The sequence below is a fragment of the Balaenoptera musculus genome, chromosome 20 (genome assembly GCF_009873245.2).
Source record: "Balaenoptera musculus isolate JJ_BM4_2016_0621 chromosome 20, mBalMus1.pri.v3, whole genome shotgun sequence".
Classification (NCBI taxonomy): Eukaryota; Metazoa; Chordata; class Mammalia; order Artiodactyla; family Balaenopteridae; genus Balaenoptera; species Balaenoptera musculus.
The window spans coordinates 57,431,397-57,450,918 of record NC_045804.1 but is presented as its reverse complement, the minus strand read 5'-3'; the positions used below and the strand labels follow the sequence as shown (position 1 = coordinate 57,450,918).

The window sequence follows — 19,522 nt, the reverse complement described above, 5'->3', positions numbered from 1 at the left end:
GCTTACCTGTGCCTTGTGCATTTAATCTTGACTGCAATCCTATGAGGTATCTATTCCAAATCCACTTTAAGGATTCGGAAATCAAGGCACAGAGAAGTTGCCTAATTGCTCACAGTCATACCACTAGTAAGTGACGGGACTTCTGGCTTCAGAATCCAGCCTCCTAGTTTCTACACTGTAACCGTTTCTGTGTTATGTGGTGTAAAGACCTATCTCTGTGGATCTTGGTGAGAGGGAAAAAATCAGGATGCAGAACTGTCTGCACATCATGCTACATTTGCATAAAAGGAGAGGAGATAAATATACATGTTTGTGTAAGTGCAGGGCGGGGCTGTCCAGTAGCACTTTCTGTGCTGATTAGAATATTCTAGATCTGTGACATCCAGCACGGTAGCCACTCACCACTCGTGGTTCCCGAGCATTTAAAAGGTGGCTAACGTGGCCGAGAACCTGAATTTTAAACTTTATTTAATTTAAACTAATTTAAACAGCTACGGGTGGCTAGTGGCTATTGTGTTAGACAGTGTAGGACAGAACAGACGCGGGAGCTGGCGAGAGAGCATTTAATCTTCTGGTTTTCAGGCTCGACTTTAGCAGAAGCTTCTGCAGAAGCTTTCGTTGGAAGAGCAGGTTGCATAGCCAATCATTTCAATAGCATGAATATAATCTAACCGAATCTAATCTAGGCATTTGGAAGATGGGGAAACTAAAAACCAGAAAAGTTGAGTCATTTGCCTGAAGTCACAGTCACATGGCTGCTTTAGTGACAGAGGAAGACCCGGGCCTAGGAGCTGGTCACAACTCGGGTGTGTTTTTTCTCCTTAGAGTCACTTACGTTTTGGTTTGCCAAGGCCCGTTCAATCCGATTTTCGGCCACAAAAAGAAAACAAAAACCAGACTTTTGTCTCCAGTGTCTCACAGCCACGTGGGGAACCCCGTCCACAACTTGCTGATTCTCTGCAGCCCAACCACCAGGGGCCTCCTCCATGTGACACCCCCCCCCCCATCACGGTGTGTCTGCCGTGCCGGCTCCACTGAACGTGGCGAATCACTGGGGCCGGGAACCGCGCTTTGTTGTTTGTCTGTCCCTCGGTGCCTGGCCCACGGAGGGGCTCGATGAACATTTGCTGTAATTAGATTTCAGAGCAGTGGGTTGGGCTCTTCTTCCAGCCTGGAGATTTGACCCATGGGTGCAGATGGTTTGTGAGAAGGTTTCTGTAACACATCCTTGATGGATACAGATAAGCTCTCAGCTAGAAGGATGGGGTTTAGGGGTGCAGAGAGATGACAGAGCCTGGAAAGGGGGTGACTGGGCCATTCTAGGATGAATGGAACCAGCAGAGCTGCAAATAACCATCTCCTTTTTTAGAAAGAGGCAGCCAAGAAGGTGAGTGAAATTAATGAAAATGATGGGTGAAATAAACAAAAGGCAGCAGAGAACAGGAGAGGAAGAAGATTCCTGAAACATGTTCCTCCTGGAATAAGACCTGGAACGAGGGCTGGGCCTGGGGATAGGACGCGGCAGGGAGTTGTTTGGGAGCCAAGCCAAAGGGGTAGGGGAGACATCACAGCAAGCTGCAGAGGAACTGCTGTCCCCTGTCCCCGTGCTGAGGGAGGCCAGCCCTGCAAGCTGAGCTAGGGGCAGGGCGGGAGGGGCGCTGGCTTGGGGCTGGACCCAGCTAGGTAGTTCAGGGGCCAGCCGTGAGGCAGCAGGGCACTTGCAGTGAAACAGGACCACGTGTCACAATGCCAAGGTCAGAGAACCTCAGGGAGGGAAGTCGTGGGTGCAGACGCTCCAGCACTTGTTCAGTGAAGAAGGACGAAGCACGAAAGATAAGCTCCAGCCACTCTTCTGATGTCAGTACCCTTTTGACTCTGTCTCCAGGGAGAGGTTATGCATATCTGCCTGTACGTCCCTGGAGACACAGCAGCCCTTTTGTCATCAGAAAGCCCTTATCCTCAGAAGATGTTCCTGTTCTCTTTCCCCTGTAACTTACCGCCTTGGTCCTCACCATGTAAGGCAAAGGGCAACCCTTCCTAGACTCGCTGCTCTGAGCTACACTTTCCTGGGTCTCAAGGCCTCAATTCCTTCAACAGGGATACAGTGTGGGAAGAATCGTTGAAAAAGTAAATTATTCCAAATTAACCTCTCAATTCAGTTCCAATTAAAATCCCAACTGGGGGACTTCCCTGGTGGCACAGTGGTTAAGCATCGGCCTGCCAATGCAGGGGACACGGGTTCAAGCCCTGGGCCGGGAAGATCCCACTTGCCATGGAGCAGCTCAGCCCGTGCGCCACAACTACTGAGCCCGCGTGCCACAACTACTGAAGCCCGTGTGCCTAGAGCCTGTGCTCCGCAACAAGAGAAGCCACCGCAATGAGAAGCTGGTGCACCGAAACGAAGTAGCCCCAACTCGCCGCAACTAGAGAAAGCCTGTGCACAGCAACGAAGACCAAACACAGCCAAAAATAAATAAATTAAATAAATAAATTTTTTAAAAATCCCAATTGGATTTCCTTATTCATGAACTTAAAATAATTAAAAAGTCACCTGGTAGAACAAACAAGAACAGCCAAGAAAGTTTTGAGAAGGAGTATGTAGTATAATAATGAAGGTACATTTGCCATACCTGATTGGGAACATACTGAAGCTGGAGTAAGTCAGGCCCCTTCATCCTACCCCCTGTTAACCCACCTTACAGATTCCAGAGAGATGACCATAAAATCTTAAAATGTTATGCTCAGTGAAATAAGTCAGACAGAGAAGACAAGTACTGTATGACATCACATATATGTGGAAACTAAAAAATAAACTAGTGAATATAGCAAAAAAAGAAACAGACTCACAGATACAGAGAATAAACTAGTGGTGGGGAGAAAAGGGAAGGGAGGAGGGGCAAGATAGGGAGAGAGGATTAAGAGATACAAACCACTACACATAAAATAAATAAGCTACAAGGATATACTGTACAGCACAGGGAATATAGCCAATATTTTGTAATAACCATAAACGGAGTATAACCTTTAAAAACTGTGAATCAACTATGTCGTACACCTGAAACTCACATAATATTGTACATTGACTGTACCTCAATTTTCCAAAAAATTTTAAATAAAAAATAAATAGATAAAAAGTTTCTAAAGGGTGAGATTCAGAAGCACAGGAGCTTCTGTCTCTGTGGAGTCGGGGTGTGCCACCTCCCTGGCACATGATGTGTTCATCAACCTGGAAGCTCTCTGAATCCCATACTTTTGGAATTTTTATGGACGCTTCATCACGTAGGTGTAATCAATTATTGACTCAATTTCCAGCCCCTCTCCCCTCTCTGGAGAATGGGACCTGGGGCTGAAATTACCAAGCTTCTAATCATGACTGGTTCTTTCTGGTGACCAGCCTCCATCCAGGATCCCACCAAGAGTCACCTCGTTAGAACAAAGAATGCTCCTATTATCCAGAAAATTCCAAGGGATTTAGAATCTCTGTGTCAGGAACTGGGGTCAAAGACCAAATATTAGAACCAAAGATGTTCCTAACATCCCTTTTCAGAAGGGATTTAGGAGTTCTTAATCAGAACTTGGAGGCAGAGACAAATATATATATTTATTATTTCACAAGGAGCTCTCTGGGTTGTGGGCAATCTATATCCTGATTGGGGTGTGAGTTACATGGGTATATGCATTTGTCAAAGGTCATCAAACTGTAAAACCATTTATAATGTAAAAACTTTAAGATCTGAGAATGTCACTGTGAAAATTATACCTCAAAAAACAGAAATAAAACAATTAAATGGACTTAATTATGTACGTATTTGTTGGCATAACCATAGATACAGAAGTATTCCAAGTGACTTCAAAACACAATAATTTGACTGTACATCCTAAATAGTATGTACTCTGAGGACAAAAATATTTGCAAGAAAAGATCATAACTCTTTTCAGTAATCACATCACATTGGTGATGGTACTGTTGGTGGTGTTATTTTCAGACTGTATTGTGTGATAAAGAAAATGAATAGATCAGTGATATTCTAATGCTCTCACTGTCATTGTCATTGAGAAGCTGGATTCTCGTCTTAGGAGAAGGGAGATACAGATAGAAGATTTTTTAAAAGTTAAGTAAAAAATTCCTAAAGTACTGAATTTAAAGAGAAAGAATTGCTATTGAACACATGACATACTTTACCCTTAAAATAATTATCAAGCCCTGTCTACTAAAAAAGCCTAAAAATAATAACCAACCAGTGTCAGTGAGCTCCCTTAATAACTATATTACTGTCTTGAAATATCATTTCCCACCAATAGGAACTAGGGGTTCTTGGAGAAGTGGCTGATTCAGGTCAGATGTAATAAAAAGAAAATGTACAAGGTGAGCCTAGAACATCTTATTCTCGATAACAAGGAAACTATTGACAACTACAAGGACATGTCAAAAGGACTCCATAATCAACTTGAAGAAGATGTTCCCACTGGTCAAATATGGGATAATTTGAGCATCAGTAAGGACAATAACTGCAAAGGATTGAAACATTCAGTATGTTTAAATTCATGAATTCATTATGATATTAAAACAAAATAAGACTAGTTGAATGGCACAGAAAATGCAAGATAATCAACTTTTGAAAATTGAAAATTGGTGAAGAAAGGGAAAGAATCAAGCATTTATTCTGCATTCTCTTTTCAAAATATATCACTGGAAACCTAATAATGAATGGGGAGACATTTCTCTCTCTAGAAATGTTCCACCTACTAAATGAAGAAGAATATTACTGCCTTGCAATCCCTAATGAACTAATGAATCTGGCAATGGGCAGCAACAGCTAACATCACAAGCAAGTCAATCAGACATTATGAACCTCCCAGTGGAAGAACACAGCACCACCTAGGAAACAGTTTTGCTGAAAAAAATTGAAACTGAATCTGATCAAGCCTCTAGATCTAACTACAGAGAACAGGAGAGCATGTTAAACAACACCATGAGGATGCAATCTTAAAGTTCACTTATCTGTGAGCTACTCTACAAGACAATTTGGTTTCTTCCTCAAACAAATTGCAAGGCAGAGAGAGAGTGAGTAGCAATAGATTAAAGAGGCCTAAGTGACATTTCAACCAAACCAAATATGTAGAGCTTATTTGGATCCAAATCCAAATAAACAAAGGAAAAAAAACATACATTATGAGGCAATTGGAAAAGGAATACTGACTGAAAATTTAATAATATTAAGGAAATATTATTAAATTTTAGACATGGTAAGATATTGTAGTTTTATTTTACTTTTTATTGAGGTATAGTTGATTTACAATGTTGTGTTGGTTTCAGGTGTGCAGCATAGTGATTCAGTATTTTTGCAAACTATATTCCATTATAATTTTATAAGATAATGGGTATAATTCCCTGTGCTATATGGTATATCTTTGTTGTTTATCTGTTTTGTATACAGTACTTTATATCTGTTAATCCCATACCCTTAATTTGTCCCTCCCCTCTTCCCTCTCCCCTTTGGTAACCACACGTTTGTTTTCTGTATCTGTGAGTCTGTTTCTGTTTCGTGTATATGTTCATTTGTATTATTTTTTAGATTCCACATTTAAGTGATATAGTATTTGTCTTTCTCTGTCTGACATTTCTATTAAGCATAATATTCTCTATGTTCATCCACATTGCTGCAAATGGCAGTATTTCGTTCTTTTTTATGGCTGGGTAATATTCCATTGTTTGTATGTGTATATAGATATATAGCTCCCATATCACATCTTCTTAATCCAATCACGTATTGATGGGCACTTGTGGTTTTTCAGAGTTCTTATTTTTAGAAATACATACTGAAATTTTTACAGATGAAATAATTGTAGGGAGTTCGAGGGATTGGGGTAATGATCAAGGAAAAACATAGGACCATACGAAGCATTAATGTGCAACAAGCTTTACTGCATGATGCTTGGACAGTTGCACGAGAGGGGAAGTCCATCATAGCATGAGACCATCCAGAGCTTAGGGCAGGGAGGGGGCAAAGGTACACTCAGGGGAGACGGGGATCAGAGAGGGGGTGTAGGTGTCTAGATGATGTCTATTTGTCGCTCATCGGTGCGGTGGGAGTCTCTGGGTCAGGGAACTTGGAGGGCAGCTTGGGGTCTCGTAACTACAAGGCCCCATCTTATCAATGGTCAGGAGGTGCTGGGTGAGGTTTCCAGGGTGTGCAAAGCAGTCTCTAAGTGCCTAAAAATCTGCTTGCTTGCGATGTTTTGAAAACAATTGGATGTGTAAAAATTTGGGTTTGGCTTTTAAGCTAATGGGTCTGAAGCGTCAGTGAAGAAATAAACCTAGGAATCAATACACAAAAAAAAAAAAAAAAAATGTGACTAGTACAACTGAGGGAAAAAAAGATAAGCAAAAGTTTTCAGACTTGATTTGAGAGATAATTAGCCACATAAAATCTTAAGTAGAGAAAAAAATGATTAAAACAATGATACGAATAGGATCACGAGAGGAAAGGAATTCCAAGGAAGCCCCAAAGTTATTTGCTTGAGGAACAAAAGGTTGGTTTCCATTCTCCACTGTGCAGCAGACACAAAAGAGGTACATAAAGCAAGTTCTGAGTTACCTATACCTGTACAACAAACCACCCCAAAACCTAGTGGGTTAGAATAACAACAGTGTTTTGTTCTCAAGTCTTCAGTTTAGGCTTGACTTGCTCTGCTGCACCATGTCTGGGACCTGGAACAGTTGGGGGCTGGTCAGTCTCTCTCCAGACAGCCTCTGCCCTTGGCTGGGGTGGGCTTCCGCACACCGGGGGCCTCGGGGCTCCCAGAGACGGTGTTCCGAGTCCTGGGCAGAAGCTTAAGGCTCCTTGTGCCCCGGTCTTGAGGGTCCCACGGGTCACTCCTCCACACTCACGTGAACTATTAAGGCCAAACCAGATTTCAGGAGGAGGAGGGTACACTCAGCCCCTCCAGTGGAAGATTTCAGAGACTCTGTAGACTCCTTTAATCTATCACAGGGGGAAAAAATTACGGTCACTAGGCTGTCTTTCTAGCAAGTTCTTAATTCTATTTTCCTTCGTTCATCTACAGCCAAGTCTGTATTCTTCTTCCTCAAAATTTTGGGTGGGGGGGGGGAAGAAAAGAGGGCATAACCCAAGGAACTATTCAATATAGAAACATACAATTATTAGGACTCAGATTCGTTCATCATGTTGGAATCTACATTGGCTTATTCTGTCTGTATTTGATGCCATTAATATTTTTAATAATGTGTATTATTTTTCCTAATTGTAAAAGTAGCACATAGTCATTTTAGAAAAAAACAGGAAACACATACAGAAGGAAGATGAAGAATTTGGTTGAATGTCAGCTCAATTTGGTTCCTGTTTCTGATTTATTGAAATCTTTTTGGCGTCTGAATCTATGCATTTGTTATTCTCTCTGTCTCTCCCAGATTTCCTCAACTAAGTCAATGATGATGTAGAAGAATACAGGACCAACCCTCTAGACTAACGTTTATCCCATAATTCATGAAAAATACCGAGTATCTAGAAGTTATTGCATATGGCAAACATATCAAAAACCAGAATATCAGAGTTTTCCCACGAGCTTCATAGGAACGTATACAGATTAGAAAACTGAGTTACAGATTTTTTATTAAGTTTTTCAAAAGAAAAGTTTATTTAGCTTAATTGGTAGACAACCTAGTGTATTGCCCGTTCCCCGTTCTGAACAATAATGCTGCCGTAAACATTCTTGTAAGTGTGTCTTTGGGCAGATAGATGCATGACTATTTCTTTTAGAAAAGTTGCCTAGAAGTGAAATTACTTGATCAAATCATATTTTCATGAAAAAAAAATGCTTCCGGTTGCCTTCCTAAAAGCCTGTACCAATTTGTATTCCTATCAGCCAATATAAGAATACCTATTTCCCCGTATCTTCATTACCTCTGTGAATTTACCATCTATTTCATTTTTGCCAATTGGTTGAGTGAAATATTTTGCTATTTTTATTTTCTGGTGAGACTGAACACCTCTTCTTACGTTTCTGACTGTTTGTTTCTCCTCTTTGGCACCTCACCAGTTCATTCCTCTGCCAGTCTTTGCTTGAGTTGTTTCTCTCTTTCTCATGGTTTAAAGGCATATATTCTGGATATTAGTCATTTGCTGTATGTATGCATCTATCTTGTTTTTAATTTTTGTCCTACAGAAACTTAATTTTATGTAGTCGGTTCTCTCAGTTCTTTTATGCTCGTTGCATCTTGTGCCTTGGATGGCTTTCTTTCCCCAAGATGATAAACCCGTTCATCTATATTCTAATAATGTTTGATGTTGGCTTATAAATTTAGCTGTCTGATAAGATATACTTATCTCCAGGCAGCTAATCTCCGAGAGAAGGGAAACTCACGAGGTGACCCCACGGTCACTACTCTCTGCTGGGGAACAGTTTCCATCATGGTGCAGAGCTGGCGTGTTCGGGGGGTGGGAGGCAGTGATCAGAGTGGGCACCCAAAACAGTGACATTCAGCGGTACGGGGCCTCAGAAAGGAAGAATCTGCAGAGAGGGGCCCCTGTGGTCCACAGGCGGGTCTCCATGACTCCACAGCTGAGGACTGTGCTGTCCACGTGTGGGTCCAGGCCACTCGGGGGTTCACCGGGTAGCCCGCGGCTGGACCGGCTCCTGGAATGGGATGGACGCAGACGCGTATCCAGGCAGGGAGTGAGGCCGGGTCACGGGCAGGGGAGGGCGTGCAGGCCGCCTTTGTGGTGATTTCACCCGCCCCCCGCCCCCCATGTGTGCACGTGCTCTGTACCGTTTCTCACCAAATCTTCAAAGGAAGCTTGGTCCCCCCAGGACTCCTTCCTAGACGAGCTGAACCTTGCTGAGGAATGAGCTGCTTGTATCCTCCATGAGCTATAAATTGTTACATTCCCCCCCCCCAAAAAAAAACCTCAGTCTGCTTCTACAGCTGTGACAATAAGACGTCTCCAAAAAAGGTCCAGGAGGTCCCAGCGAGGGGATGCTAAGGCCTCCCTGTGCCCAGGACAGCTGGTCCCTACAGCAGGGGACAGACGGCATTTTCTAATCAGTCTCCTGTCTTCTTCCCAGAACCTTCATTTTTTTTTTCTTTTTAACTTTTTAAAAACTCGTGCATTTAGTGCCCACAGAGTCGACCCGCTCATAGAAATCTAGTGGAAGAGCCTAGAGAGACCCTGAGAGAAGATGAAGACGGGGTGGGAACATAGCCACATCCTCGGTGGGGTTGACGGGACCCACCAGTGTAGGCTCCGCGGAGTGGTTCATGTTTTTACCAGATGTTGGTGGGTGTTTCCAGGCAACAGAAGCAAATGAAGTGAACCTTCCAGAAGCAAATGCTGCGGCGTGTTGGGTCTTGCTCTGCTCTGTCCCTCTGCGTTAGGAGTGCTGCTTCTCCGCTCGCCCTTCTGGAACTTGTCTACAGTCTCAGCCACTCTGATTATTTTCTTGGATGTTCACTAAAGTTAGTTTAGCTTCCCCTGTGCTCTTCAGTATTTCCACGTTTCTCAAATGACTTTTGCTGCCCTGAGGACAGAATTCTCTTATCTTAACGAAATTTTCTTCTAAGTGCTCCTAGAAACTTCACCTATTTTGGAGATGCTCAGAATGTTACCTTTTTTTATATCTGAGCCTTCCTTTCCCCAGAATTTTCTCTCACTCAGAAATATCTCTGAGGTATTTATATCCCAGAGAAAGTTAAAGATAATTTGCAGTGAGTAATTTCCCTTGGGAAAATAATCAGCAAGTTTCTTTTGGTTGTCGCTCTGCTTTTTCCCGCCAGTAAATCTTACAGTACCTAAATTCCAAAATGTTGGCATTCTTTTTAATGGCCACAGTTCAGCCCCTTAAGAAGATCAGGGTCCCAGTTTCTTTCCTTTTTCCTTCCTAATCCATCCTCCCTCCCCCCCTCCCCCTCCTCCACTCCCTCCCCCTCCTCCCTTCCTTCCTTTCTGTTTTATTGATGTAGGTTTTATTGTACATACACACGTACAGGTCAGTGAATTTTCACAAAGTGCACGTAGCCCACGTCACGAGCGTCCGGCTCACGACACACAGCATTGCCCCCACCCAGAGTCCCCTTCGTGCTCCCTTCCAGTTACCCACTTCCAGTCAAGGATAGCAGTTACCGAAGTCAATTTTACTCAGGAATAAGTAACAAGGAAAAGAATTGAGGATCTATCTTGTAGAATGCCTTGTTGGCCGTTTTCCTTTTTTCTCTAAGTTATTCTTTCTTTTTTTTTTTTTTAAAGCTAGGCTTTGGTTTAGGTTTTTTTTTGGTTTTTTTTGTTTTTATTTATTTTTGGCTGTGTTGGGTCTTCGTTTCTGTGCGAGGGCTTTCTCCAGTTGCGGCGAGCGGGGGCCACTCTTCATTGCGGTGCGCAGGCCTCTTCACTATCGCGGCCTCTCTTGTTGCGGAGCACAGGCTCCAGACGCGCAGGCTCAGTAGTTGTGGCTCACAGGCCCAGTTGCTCCGCAGCATGTGGGATCTTCCCAGACCAGGGCTTGAACCCGTGTCCCCTGCATTGGCAGGCAGACTCTCAACCACTGCGCCACCAGGGAAGTCCTCTAAGTTATTCTTTTGATGAAGCCCTAAGGTTCAGCTGAGTGGTCATTAGGAAGAGGAAGACATCGTATTAGGACTCACGGGGTGTCTGTGTTCTTGTCCTTGGTCAGTGCACCTGTGAGCGTTGAGGACTGTGGCCCGCAAGCTCGGCAAGCCTCACCCCTCACCAAGGCTGAGCCGATCTTGGTCATCCCCAACTGAAAAGAAGGCTTTTCATCCTATCCAGGGGTGGGGCCTGGAGTCAGTAGTCACCTTGTTCCTTGGCCCAGGAAACTGTCCTCTCTCTGCCCTTACCCGGCGCCCCGGTCCCATCCACGAGTACCTCCTGCTGTGTTTCCTTGACCTCTCTGGTCACAACAGTGGGGCTGGGCCCACAGCCCCTGCCCAGCTACCCTGGATGCCTTTCTTGTCCTACCCAGAGATAGGTGGTCCCCGTGCTGCCACCGGCACCCCCAAGCTGTCCGCACGGTCCAGTCTGCAGGGCCCCCAGGAAGGCCATGCCGTCCCCAGGAAGCCCCGGCTCCCTGCTCGGCGAGGCCATCCCCCTGCATCCTCAGCGTCCCCTGCGCCCCCTCGGTCTACTGACCAGAGACCCTCAGAGCGCCCAGGTCAGTGATCTGAAGACGGGTCCACAGGTGAACGGGGATCCGAGTGAGAGAGGCCCAGTGGGCACATCCACTCACCCCTTGCCTGTGATTCACGCGAAAAACACGGCCGTCATCAAATTGTGCCACCCCACAGCTAACCCCTCACTCGCCCAAATATACCTTGGGGGGCAGTAAGGAAGCACGTGGGGTGGTGATAGCAACAGGGCGACCGCTGAGGCCTGATGCCTCTGCACGCTGGCCCTCACCTTCTGACCAGAGGGACCATAGATGCACACGTGTTTAGCTGTCCCGCCAGCTCTGCTGAGGTGGGAATTGTTGTTACTCTTGTTGTTCACATAGAACCATGGACAGTTTCAGATGACCTTCAGGGAACTAGAGCTGGGTTGTTCCACCCAGAGATAAAAAGGGTCAGGTTTTTTTGATAGCGTCATGTTCTTGGAATGAACGTAATGTGACGAATCATATAGCCTGATGCCGTCTGTCTCTGCCAGAGTCAGAACTATTCAAAGTCCGAAACCTGGGAAATTGTTGACATGAAAGAGAAGCCCTTCCTGACCCAGATGTTGGATTTGGTGAGCTGACCGGATTTGGAATTTCCATTATTCCTTTTTTTACAAGCTAGGACGCTGCCTCCTTTGTCTGGGACAGTGTTGGGTGGTCCCGCTGCTGAAGCATGAGGGTCGGCGTGTGTCTCAACGATCCCCGATGGCCTGCGAGCGGCTGTCCTCCCGGAAGTGACCCGGCCATCTGCGCTGTCCTGAGGACATGAGTCGTTTTGATGGACTTTTCAACCCTGGCTTTGGTCGCACCAGATTTTCGTCTCGACCTGCTCAATAAACGAGGACATTTACACTTCAGATCAAAAGCTGTTCCTGAGTGGTGTTCAGTGAACTAAAACAGAGGGTGCCGTCTTGGTTTTGTGAGGTGGATGGCATTGTCATCCCTCTGGGTCCCTTTGGCCTCTCCAAATGCCAGTGAAGATTGTGCAGATGGAGAAAAATTATGCTTTGTGTCATAGACGGCACGAGAGAGAAGTGTAGAAAATGTTTTCATGTTTTAGGAAAAGAAAGATCTACCAAGTGTTAAACACTTTCAATGTAAAGTGAATTTACACAGGAAGGAAGTCAAGGAGGGAGGGAGGAAGAGAGAAAAGAAAGGGAAAAGGAGGAAGGAAACACGGCAAGAGGACACGTGCCCGCGGCCGGGCGGGCGGGAGCTGGCCCGTGACTCTGGTTTACCGGCAGCACTTCTTTTCGCCTCAGCTCTCTCACCTGTCACATGAGCGCCACACTGCTTACCGTGCATGGCGGTTCTGGGAGTTAAGTGAGAAAATGCACAGCGACAGGCACCTTGTAGACACTCAGCAAACGTTTCTGCCCTGCTGCCCCCGTAAGTCTGGATCGCGGAGCATTTGGAAACACCGCCCCTCACGGTGATGCCGGGTTTCCCTGCAGCTGGCCCGGCCCAGCCCGGCTTCCCCTTCCGAGGGTCTGCTGGCCCAGCCCAGCGTCTGCTGTGAAAGCTGGAGACTCGGAGTGAGCTGGATGGATCGTGGCCCCGCCCGGCTCTTCCCTCTTCAGAAGGTATAAAGTCAACGCGCTTCCCATGTCTAGAGCAGCCCCCAGGCCTCATCAGGTAGCTCCAGAGTCCCCAGAGAGACTTTTGAAGCCAAAGATGCAGATGAGCCACTTGTCAGGGGTCCCGGCTTTGGCGTCCAGCCTGAGGACAGACTGGCCCCTCCCAGCGGGGGATTCTCAGACGTTTATGTCACACTGGTGCCTGGCAGCTTGTGTGTTTGGTTGTGCTCTGGGCCACGTCCCCTCGCGGGGGGTGGGAGTGTGCTTGCAGACCAGACCACAAGCAGGACGCACAGCTGACGGCGGCGCTCCAGAGGGGCGTCCTGGGGTCCTGGGACCACCCTGGACTGCAGTTGGAGGCGGGAAAAGACTTGTTAGAGAGGCCAGATGTGGCCCTGGGTCCCCGACGTGTCCTGGTTCAGGTAAAGCTGCATGCATGGCGGCAACACTACCTCCTCCACCGAGAGCGCCCAGGACAGGCCTGCGCTCGGGGCCCCCTGGGGTGTGCCCTCCTGCAGGCGCTTCCACGGCCTCTCCCAGGCTGTTTCAACACATTCAGGCAGCCGCTGTGTAGATCAGCCTCAGCGGTGAGGAGTCGGTGGGCTTGGGAACCTGGCGTTTCATTCAGGATGAGCTTGTGAACTTGGGAAGAAAACCAGCCCTGTTAGGATGAGCTCGGTCAAGGAGAAGGAGGCAGGTGGGTGTGAGGGTCTAAGAGGTGGAGGTAGCCTGGGGCTACTGGGGGTCCTGCCTGGGGACCGTCATCTCTGTGGGCTGCTGCCTGTCAAGTTGGATGTTGGCTTCCTCATCACTGTTTGCCAGGCAGCTCCCGGGGTCCCCGCCTGTCCTGAAGGAGGAGCTCCTTTCTCCCTGTGAAGCCTCAGCCCCTGGGTGTTTGGCACTCTGGTGAGGAGACTGTTGAGCATGGTTTTTTCCCCACCGAGACGCCCCCAAGTTATGGGGAGAAGAGGGTAGTGGCAGGAATAAGCCATGTGGGTTTTTAAGGTCTTCTTGTTTAGTCTTGGTCTCCCTGTTGTTAATTGGGGTCATAGGTGATGATGATGATGGTGATGGTAGTGATGATGATGGTGATGGTGATGATGATGGTGATGGTGATGATGCTGGTGGTGGTGATGATGGTGATGGTGATGGTGATGGTGGTGATGGTGATGGTGATGGTGGTGATGATGGTGATGGTGATGGTGGTGATGATGATGGTGATGATGATGATGATGGTGATGGTGATGATGATGGTGATGATGGTGATGGTGATGGTGGTGATGATGATGGTGATGGTGATGATGATGATGTTGGTGATGATGGTGATGGTGATGATGCTGGTGATGGTGATGGTGGTGATGATGGTGATGGTGATGGTGATGGTGGTGATGATGATGGTGATGGTGATGTTGGTGATGATGATGATGGTGATGGTGATGATGTTGGTGATGGTGATGGTGATGGTGGTGGTGATGGTGATGATTCTTCTTTGGCCACATAAGGCTGGGAGGTGCTGGGATGTGCAAAGCTGACTAGGCAGGTTAATTTGAGAGTAAGATGTCAGAGCCTTTGACATACCAGAGGGTGGGCAGAAGTTCCCTACTGTTTTGAGATGTAGAGAAGAAACTTATGGTTACCAAGAGGGGAAGGTGGGATGGGGTGAATTGGGAGATTGAGATTGACATATATATACTACTATGTATAAAATAGATAACTAATGAGAACCCACTGTATAGCACAGGAAACTCTACTCAGTGCTCTCTGGTGACCTAAATGGGAAGGAAATCTTTAAAAAAAAATGGATATATATATATATATATATATAACTGATTCATTTTGCTGCACATCAGAAACTAACACAATATTGTAAAGCAACAATACTCCAATAAAAATCAATAATAAAAAAAAGAAGTTCCCTAGTGTTTTGAGCTCCAAAGACTTTTCTCGTGCCTTTTTTTTTTTTTTTTTTTTTTTGGCCATGCTGCATAGCTTGCAGGATCTTAGTTCCCCATTACCCCTGCAGTGGAAGCATGGAATCTTAACCACTGGACCGTCAGAGAAGTCCCTTGTGCTTTTCTGTGAATGGATTTGGGCAACACCAGGCCACCATTCCTGGCACCAAAATTAAAGGTACTGCCAGCAGATTGGGTGGAGTCTGATCTTGTCTTACTGCAAACCCAGAGGCGGATACGCACATGGATCCTAGCACGGTCCCATTCATAGTCTGTGACTTGGCACGGTTTGGTGATTAATGCTGCTTTTCCCCCACAGAACATCGATATCACCAATTTCAGCAGCAGCTGGAGTGATGGCTTGGCCTTGTGTGCTCTCCTGCACACCTACCTGCCTGCTCACATCCCGTACCAGGAGCTGAACAGTCAGGAGAAGGTAAGTCCCCCCCACCCCTCCCTGGTCACCCCGGTTACCCTCCAGAACACACAAGGGGAACTCCTCATACTTTCGATACATCCCAACCGGGGTAAGGTTTGTGGACTTGAGATGTAAATTGGGGTATTGATTCCAGCACAGATAACTACGGAGGACAGGTCTACACTGCAGAACCCCACCCCTGGTAAATGTTCTCAGTTTCCTTTGTTACCTAGAAAAACACAGTGGAGCCCAGTTGACTGTGGCTGCTGAGAAGTTCCTGTCACCCGGTTTTCAAAGAAAACCCTGATGAACTCTCACCTTCATGGTTTCAAGACCTTGGCCAGCATTTTCAAAATCTTTCAAAATCCAAAGAACCAGAAAGCACCACTAAAAAGAGTTCCCTGCTCAAATAAGCTTGGGAAACTGTATATTATATCACACTTTTGGAGATTCACAGCACTCATAAAGACTTCAAGAAGTCCTTTGTTAAAGAAACCTGTGTGACTCTGTTTAGCTCAACCTATGTCAGAGCCACAGAACCTTTCTAACTTTTAATATAATCACCCGTAACAGGAATCAGCGGACTTCTCCTGTTGGGGGCCAGTGGTAGGCTTTGTGGATCTGTGGTCTCTGTCACAGCTACTCAGCTCTACCATTGTGGCGCCCAAGCAGCCACAGACGTTTGTAAACAAATGGGCATGCTGTGTTCCAATAAAACTTTATTTACAAAAACAAGCTGAGGGCCAGGATTGGCCTGCAGGCTGTGGTTTGCCAAATCCTGACCTAGAACATCCTAAAAATCACATTCCACAGAGTGTACTTTGGGAAACGCTGTCCCGGGCCCTGTACTCATTCACTCAACAAGCATTTCTTGCCAGGCCTAACTCACAGTGATAAGGGCAGCGGTGAGCACGTAGACAGGTTCTTTGTCCTCAGAAGGTGGACGTTCAGTAAACAAGTGAGAAAACCTGTAACAAGCAACACTGTAAATAAACAAACTGTGGAAGAACATGAGAGAGACACGGGGCTGTAGGGTGAATAAGGGGACCTGACTTCCACCAGGAAGGCTGGGAAGGTCTCCGAGGAGGCGGAATTCCAGCTGAAGAGCGGACGTGAAGGAGCCAGTGACACAAAGTGGGGGAGCTTTCCAGAGCCGGGGAGCACAGCCGAGGGAACGCCCGGTGCTTGCGGCCAGGCTAGCAGGGGACGGGGAAGGTGGCCTGCCATGCCACCTGGCTTCCACGACGGCCGGCAGACGGCACTGAACAGTGACAGGCACGATTCCTGTTCTGAAAAGATCTCTCTGTGAAAAAGTGAACTGTCCCGGGGACAAGAATGAAAGAGGGGCTGCAGTTGGGAGGTTGTAGGCATTGTGGTGAGAGCTCACTTCCCTGTTCACCCGTTAGCGGAGGCCGGTGGCAGCATTGTGGGTGGGAAGGCAGAGGAAGATTCGAGATACATCTGAGATGCAGAACCAGCTAGACGTGGTGACTAAGTGGCTGTGGGGAGAAGAGAAAGTGAGAGGCGACCCAGGTGTCTGGCTGACAGGACCGTTTGCTGAGGGGGAAGGAACAGAAATGTTTGAAAGCTCTGTTTTTGACTTTCTCACACTAGGATGTAAGTAAAGTCCAAATGGTCCTGGCACTGATGGCGATGATTACTGAACAAAGTGATTTAATTGTTTAGAGTGTGTATCAGTCAGGGTTCTCCAGAGAAACAGAACTACTAGGATGTGGGTGTGTATGTGTGTAAACACACAGATATATACACACACATACACAGAGAGAGAGAGGGAGAGAGATGTTTATTTTAAGCAATTGGCCCATGCAATTGTGGAGGCTGACAAATCCAAAATTTGCAGGGCGGGCTGGCAATCTGGGGACACAAGAAAGAGTTGGTGTTATAGGTGGAGTCTAAAAGCCATCTGCCAGCAGAATTCCCTCTTCTTTGGGGGAGATCAGTCTTTTTCCATTCAGACCTTCAACTGATTCGGTGAGGCCCACCCACGGTATGGCAGGTCATTTGCTTTACTCAAAGTCCACCAATTTAAATGTTAATCTTGTCTTAAGAATGCCATCACAGAAATACCTAGAATAATTTTTAGTCAAATATCTAGGTACCAAGGCCTAGCAAAGTCAACACATAAAATTAACCATCACAGAAGTATTAAAGTTTCAGGGCATAAATTAAAATTTATGCTTCGTAATCTGTAAAGCAGGCTGGACAGGATTATTAAACATTTGGGGGGGAAAATGGTCTGTTTTGAATCATGTTACGTCTGAGATGTCTGTGAAGTATGCAGGTAGCAATGTCAGAGGCAATTGGATAGCAAACCCAGGGTTCAGAGGGCAGGTCAGAGCTGGAAATAGAGATTTGGGGCCCCAGGGAATGGACCAGCTGTGTCTAATTGAACTGAAATGATGGAAGTGTGATACATCCACGCTGTCCCATGCGGTGGCCACTTGCCACATGGGCTGCTGATGGGAAGTGTCTCGTGTGACTGGAAAACTGAATTTTTAATTTTAATTACTTTTAATTAAATAGCCACATGTCATGAGTGATGTGAACCTGAACAGGGCAGGTATAGGTGGCATTAAAGCCGTGAGCGTGGAGGTCACCTGGGCCCCAAGCACTAAGGAAAAGCCCTCCCGTGTGGCTCCTCTGCTCTTAGTATGTCACTTCTGACACCTCTGTGAACAGGTGTGGGGGGGCCCACACCAGGTGATTCTGCGACACCTGCTGTGTGTCCTGCAGTTTAACTCAGTTCTGACACTCTCCACCTGCAGACGGCGTCAGGCCCCACAGGTTAAGGGCTCAGTCCTCCACAACTGCCCACCCCCTTCAGACACCTGTCACAAGTCCAGGTTGTCACCTGTGTTTCCAACCGACCGGCTGTAGATCAGAGGTGCCCAGGACCCCCTCCTCGGGTTCAGGTAATTTGCTAGAGCAGCTCACAGAGCTCAGGAGAACAGCTTACTTACGAGGTTACGGGTCTGTTACAAAGGATATTAAAGGGTACGCGTGAGCAGCCAGAGGAGGAGATCCACAGAGCGAGGTCCGGGAGGGCCCCGAGCACAGGCGCTTCTGTCCCCTGGGGTTTGGGGCGTGCCGCCCTCCCGCACATCGACGTGTTCACCCACCCAGAATCTTTCTGAACCCCGTCCTTTTGGGTTTTTGTGGTGGCTTATTATTAGAGGCATGATTGATTAGATCATTGTCCTTTGGTGATTGATTCAACCTCCAGCCCCTCTCCCGCCCCTGCAGGTCAGGGCGTGGGACAGAAAGTTCCAACCCTCTAATCCCGTGGTTGGTTCCCCTAGCAACCAGCCCCATCCTTCAGTCATCTAGGGGTTTAAAAAAAATTGCCTCATTAACATAAATGCTGGTGTTGTTGGAAGGGGTTTGTTATGAGTAACAAAAGACACCTGTTCTGGGCTTCCCTCGTGGTGCAATGGTTAAGAATCCACCTGCCAGTGCAGGGGACACGGGTTCGAGCCCTGGTCTGGGAAGATCCCACATGCCACAGAGCAACTAAGCCCGTGCTCCACAACCGCTGAGCCTGAGCTCTAGAGCCCACGAGCCACAACTGCTGAGCCTGCGTGCCACAACTACTGAAGCCCGCGTGCCTAGAGCCCGTGCTCTGCAACAAGAGAAGCCACCATAATGAGAAGCCCACGCACCGCAACGAAGAGTAGCCCCCGCTCGCCGCAACTAGAGAAAGCCCGCGTGCAGCAATGAAGACCCAATGCAGCCAAAAAAAAAAAGACACCTGTTTCACCTTTATTGCTCTGAAGCTGTTTCTGGAACCGAGGACAGAAACCAAATATTGTAACAAAAGATGCCCCCGTGGCTCCTACATAGAAAATTACAAAGGTTTTAGGAGCTCTGTGCCAGGAACCAGGACAAAGAGCAAAGATGCATTTCTTATTATAAATCACAACTTCACAGAGGCACAGAGAGACCAAGGAACAAGCCTTGAGGACTCCACACTTGTCAGGGCGGAGGAGGGTGTCCCAGTGAAAGGACCAGAAGGAACAGCCATGGAGGAGACCAGCGGGGGCATGTGGAGTCCCGGGGTCCACGCAGCCTGGGCACTGTTGACAGAAAAATTAATCAGCTGATCTAACGAAGAAATAGAAAATCTTATCGGAGCCAAGTTGAGGATTATAACCCGGGAACAGCCTCTGAGAAAGTTCCAAGAACTGTTCCACCCTTTAGAGGTCAAAGCAGAGTTCCATAGGATTTGAGACAGAGGGCTGGGCGTTAAATGGTTAACATGATCCCGGTCTGCTGCGGGTCATGGGTCGCCACGGCCCCTGGCAAGACTAAGGAGGAAGGCTGTCTCCTAGGGAGTGTCTTGTTGGCGCCGGCACAACGGTGCTCCTTAT

The 19,522-nt window shown here is 46.9% G+C and overlaps 1 protein-coding gene across 4 annotated transcripts in view; it reads left to right on the top strand.

Annotated features, from left to right (window-relative positions):
- Positions 1–19,522, top strand: part of SPECC1 (sperm antigen with calponin homology and coiled-coil domains 1) — a 256,135-nt gene that overhangs the window by 221,821 nt on the left and 14,792 nt on the right. For all 4 annotated transcript variants that reach the window (XM_036836780.1, XM_036836784.1, XM_036836781.1 and 1 more), the window contains one exon: positions 15,036–15,152. In XM_036836780.1, the coding sequence (XP_036692675.1) occupies positions 15,036–15,152 (117 nt within the window). The remainder of the gene's footprint in view (positions 1–15,035; positions 15,153–19,522) is intronic.